At 35.0% G+C, this 5,828-nt stretch overlaps 1 protein-coding gene across 1 annotated transcript in view; it reads right to left on the bottom strand.

Moving 5' to 3' along the window:
- Positions 1-1,395: 1,395 nt before the first annotated feature.
- LOC106870855 (beta-galactosidase) overlaps positions 1,396-5,828 on the bottom strand; it is a 97,532-nt gene continuing 93,099 nt past the window's right edge. Inside the window, exon 17 of the mRNA XM_052969888.1 lies at positions 1,396-4,365. Within this exon, the coding sequence (XP_052825848.1) occupies positions 4,123-4,365 (243 nt within the window). The 3' untranslated portion in view covers positions 1,396-4,122. The remainder of the gene's footprint in view (positions 4,366-5,828) is intronic.

The raw sequence follows: 5,828 nt of genomic DNA, 5'->3' as shown, positions 1-5,828 counted from the left end.
GCTCCCGTAGGATTTTCGAGTGAGATCGTTGCCAGTGCCCCTGGACTGGCTTGTGCGGGTGGCACATAAAAGACACCATTTCGAGCGTGGCAGTTTTCGTGCGGGTGACACGTAAAAGCACCCACTACATTCTCTGAGTGGTTGGCATTAGGAAGGGCATCCAGCTGTAGAAACTCTGCCAAATTAGATTGGAGCCTGGTGTTGCCATCCGGTTTCACCAGTCCTCAGTCAAATCGTCCAACCCATGCTAGTATGGAAAGCGGACGTTAAACGATGATGATGATGATGATGATGATGATGATACTAGAGCATGTTAAAAGATATGTAAATCATAATTTCAGTATTCACAAGTATGACTAATAACACAAGATTATAGTTTTCTGTATATTTTTCTCTGAATTTTAAACTTTAAAACAGTTTTTTTCTTTTACCTTCCATGTGAAGTGCAACGACAATGTTTAAATTTACAAAGTGTGTCAATAATTATTTATTTGGTCTCCATTAAACCACAATGTCAAAAAAGAGAATCATAGTTTTTGAATGTATAGTATGTTTCAAGAGACTTTTAATCAAAATTTTTCATTTATTTCAAACTAAGAGGTAAGCCAGTAAACTCTTACTAGTTCAGTCTAGTTTAGTTTTCACTATCTTTTATGATGAGCAATTTAAACATTTTACATTCAGATGCAGTCTACACAGTGGTATGTTTTTAATCACTATGATTGCATTCACTTCATGCAGAAGGCTCAGCACTCAATGATTTAATGTACCCAGATATAAAGTCTAGTGCAAGGCAATTTACAGCTCATAGTTGTTACCAGTAAGAACATTGTTTATTTGATGAGGATCAATCTGAGCTCAACTTCTTTTCATATGTTATTGATGTGGAAGTTAATAAATCTGTTGCATTGATTATTTCAAGATGATGAGACATGAAAAACAAAAACCCTAATTACTTAGAAGGCTTCCAGCTTTTTTTTAAAACAAACTATGAGTCAAAGAAGGAATCTCTAAACAGTTTTTTTATCAGCTAGAAACAATAACTAAATCCTACTCTATCTGCTATTTTAAAAAGGACACATTGAACAATGAAGTCCTTAATCATCATCATCATCATCATCATTTAATATCTGCCTTCCATGCTGGCATGGGTTGGATGGTTTGACAGGAGCCAGCTAGGTAGAAGACTACTCCAGGCTATTGTGTCTGTTTTTACTGCTGGATGCCCTTTCTAACACCAACCATGCCACAGAGTGGACAATATATACAAAAAAAAAATGAAAATGGTCATAACTGGTACATCTTTGATCAATCTGCTCAATCAGGGCTTACCTGAAGTTAGACAACATCATTATCACCAATAAGAAATGGAAGAGAAGAAAAAACAAACAAGAGTTGTATTCAAAAATTTTATTTTTTCATTTTTATTAAAAAATAACAGGTTTATCTGCCATTTCATTGAATATCATCATACAAAATAATATATTACAAATATATTGATTAGTATTCACCCACCCACACACCCTAATACCATACATTGGTGAACTGATTCATTTATTTTTTAAAGTAAAGTGGCCACAGGTTATTATAGTTAAGTGAACTTAATGTTGGACATAATGCAATGCTTGTATTTGGCTTATGAACTCACACCTTAGACACAAGGACTGTAATGACTTAACATGGTCACTGCAACATTTTGATGATTTGATTAATATACTGTTGGATGAATAAACAAAAGCAGGTATAATTTCCTCCACCTTTTCCACATTGTGACAGATTTGTAAAGAAATTCTTGTAATAAAAATGATTTCTTAGATAAGCAGAAGACCACAGATTTATATGAAATATATACAGTCAATTGATTTGAACTTATCACACACCTGATACTTATTTTATTGTCTTTGTAGAAATGAAAGTTAAAGTAGATTCTTGTGGGATTTGAACACAAAATTCAGAAGGACAAAAATCAATATTCTGACATTTCTGCTATTATATAGTAATGATGATAATTATTACCATGATTATTATAACATAATATGGAGAATTGGTATACCACCAGATGAATTGTATAAAATCCCATCTGAGTCAGCTTTGTCTTTCATCCTTCCTAATAAATATCAGGTAGATACTGTAATTGCTCTGATAAGAAAAAACGTATTTTGTGCCAATGTTAGAAATCAATAACAATCATTCTAACTTTGGCATGAGATGAGAAATAGGTAAAGAAAAAAGATACAATCAAATTGATGCCAGCATAACACTTGTATTTATTTGACTCCCTCCCAATGGGCAAAAGTGACTTCAGCAGGATTTAAATCAAAATATAACACAACATAACTTTAACTCACTACCATTGCTCTACCAATTCTACCACTCATTTCTAACAAAGACATAAAACCAAAAATTTGTGAGGAGGGAACAGTCAATGGTATCAACTTCAATACTTAACAGGTGCTGTATTTATTGACCAGAGAAGGATGAAATGCAAAGTCAACCTCAGCAGGATTTGAACTCAAAACAAATACGGCAAAGCATTTTGTTTGATGTTTCTACCAATCCACTGTTCTCTACAGGCTAGAAGATAATATTGGGTTACTCCATAAATAATGCAGTTTTTTCTGCATGAACTAAAGTCGGAGGGGGATGGAATAAACTACCTGCATCAACTTGCTAGAAAGGCTGGTAGGAATTTTCCCTTTTCTTATTCTTAGTGCAAGTTTTGAAGAGTGCAGTTCGATTTTAACAATTATTTTTTCAAACCTATAATGAAAGTGACAAAGGAGCATATTCAGCATATTTTGCCTTATGAGTTCAATAAAGGCAACAGAAAGTGTGAAGAATATCAATGCAGTATATGGGGATTGGACAATAACCAGTGTTAACAGTGGTTCCAGAAATTCCAAGCAGGAAACTACAGCCTAGAAGACGAGCCTTATCCTGGAAGCTCTGTAGAGCTCAACAAGGATGTCTAGCAAACCCTGGTGGGACAAAATCCCATTGTAACTGTTGAGGAACTAACAGAAAAGCTTGGATTTGGTCATTCAACCAGTTATCGACACCAGTGCTAGAAGAAAAAATTACCATCTTTGGTTTCAAGACAAAAGGTGTTCTTCCATCAAGATAATGCTCAGCCACATACAACAAGGATGACATTCCAAAAGTTGGAGCAGTTTGAATGGGAAATGATGCTCCACCCACCATATCCGCCAGACATTGCCCCATCTGATTATCATTTATTCCACCATCTTCAAGATCATTTGGATGGAAAAAATATGAATTCTGTAGATGAGGTCAGTACAGTGCTAGAGAAGTATTTTTCGTCGCGGACAAATGAATACTGGAAGAGGGTTCTTGCAAGTCTACCAGATAGATGGAAGAGCATTGTAGAAAATGAAGGAGAGTATATTTTAGATTAAAAAAGAACTTTGTTTATCTTAATTTTGAAAAATAGAAGAAGTATAAAAAGCCACATTATGGGAAGAACCAATACTTTCTTCAGGGCAAAATCACCATTATTCTGATCCTAGTATTTAACAGGTATTTATTTTAACAAATGGAAATTAAAGTCAACCCCAACAGGATTCTAAGTTGAAAGGTGAAGAGCCATAACAAAATACTGCAAGGCATTTTGTTTAACACTCTACTTTTTTTTTTTGTCCACTCCACTGTTATTTTAATAATATAACATTTCTTGATAATCAGATTCACTTAATTCAAGTTAATTTAACCCTTTTACTGCAAAAATCAGATATATCCACTCAAAATTTCATTATGCTTAACAACAGAAAGCAGTTTTTTGTTTTTTTCATACCAATCTATCTTTTGTTGAGGAATGTCATGTTCAAAACTATTTCTTTTCAGATATGTCAAGTTTATGGAGGCAATGTAACTTACAGAAAATACTAATTTTATGTTTTTTTGATAGATATTTAACAATCATTATTGGAATGGCCATGAAATTTATTTTCGCAGTTAAAGGATTAAAAGTTATCCCCTTACGTCTGACAATAATTTACCAAAAATTGAAATAGAAAAATATAAAATTTTTTCACTTAATCAACAAGATTAAATAGAATATTTTTTAAGAAAAATTTTAAATTTCAATGTAATTTTTTACTGAAATTAATGTAAAGTACGTTGTTGAGATACAACACGACTGCTTATGGTAGCTGAGTTAATTAAAGGGGTGTCGACAAAAGTGACAATGCAAGGATTTCCTTCACCACAGGGAGCTGATTCTAGCTCGAACAGCACAACATTATTTACACCTGGTACTAATACTGTCTTGGGCACAAATAATCGGATTTGAGGGCCTCTTGCTGTCCAGTATCTTCCTAAATTAAAGCCATTGATGTACACTTGACCCTGAATAGAAGAAAATGTAAGCAACAATAATGATTCTATACATCTGTATGTATCTGCATTATATATCACACACACACACACACACACACACACACACACACACACACACATATATACACACACACACATATATATATACACACACACACACATTTATGTTTTTGTTTTGCAACATTCTTGACATGAAATCAAATGTTGAAACAGATATTGTTATACTTGGAGATGGTCATATTTTGCCAATTAAATACACACATTATATACTTGGTCTTCGCTTCAGTTTTATTACTATTATTTTAGTTTCTTTGTCAAAGCTCTTTCGTCACACATCCTGTGACCTCTTCAGTGACTCTCTATCCCACATGTCTCCTCTTGTTCTGCTTATTCAATTTGGAATAAGAACAAATGAGCTTTGACAAAGAAACTAAAATAATAATAAAGCTGAAGTGATGACCAAATATATAGTACATGTACCACCTGACTCGCACCCGTGGCACATAAAAGGCACCTTTCAAGCATGGCTAATGCCAGTACCGCTTGACTGGCTCCTGTGCCAGGGACATGTAAAAAGCACTATCCGAGAGTGACTGATGGCAGTGTTGCCCAACTGGCTCCTATGCCAGTGGCACGTAAAAAGCATTATTTAAGCATGGTCATTGCCAGTGTCGCCTGACTGGCCCCCATGCCAGTTGCATGTAAAAAGCACCCACTACACTCTTGGAGTGGTTGGCATTAGGAAGAGCATCTAGCTGTAGAAACCTTGCCAGAAGAGATTGGAGACTGGCGCAGACTCCTGGCTTACCAGTCCTCAGTCAAACCGTCCAACCCATGCCAGTATGGAAAGCAGACGTTAAAAGACGATGATGATGATGTGTTTAACTGACAAAGTATGACTGTCCCCAAGTATGATATCATCGTTTAACGTCCGCTTTCCATGCTAGCATGGGTTGGACGATTTGACTGAGGACTGGTGAAACCGGATGGCAACACCAGGCTCCAATCTAATTTGGCAGAGTTTCTACAGCTGGATGCCCTTCCTAACGCCAACCACTCAGAGAGTGTAAGAGATATGTATATATATATATATATATATATATAAGGTCAGGCAGGGTGTAAAGTTAGGGTATTTCCAGAGAAGCGCTCAACCTGAATACTGAACTATCAACGCTGTTGGGTTCCAGGCCAAAGCTGGAATTCCTCAGGTGTAGAAAAAACAAGCTTCATGACAATTACACTGTAAAGTGGGTTTGGCAAAGAGCAAATAATCCAAATGAAAAGAAGATAAAACAAAGAAAATTCTTTAAGACATCTTTAATGATTTGTTACAATTGTTTCTGTACCGACTCTATTTGCAAATAGAGTCGGTACAGAAACAATTGTAACAAATCATTAAAAATGTCTTAAAGAATTTTCTTTGTCTTTTTGTTCTTTTCATTTGGTGTATATATATATATATATATATATAT

The sequence above is a fragment of the Octopus bimaculoides genome, chromosome 1, assembly GCF_001194135.2.
Source record: "Octopus bimaculoides isolate UCB-OBI-ISO-001 chromosome 1, ASM119413v2, whole genome shotgun sequence".
Classification (NCBI taxonomy): domain Eukaryota; kingdom Metazoa; phylum Mollusca; class Cephalopoda; order Octopoda; family Octopodidae; genus Octopus; species Octopus bimaculoides.
Note: the sequence above shows the minus strand (reverse complement) of the source record. Positions and strands in the feature narration are given on the sequence as shown.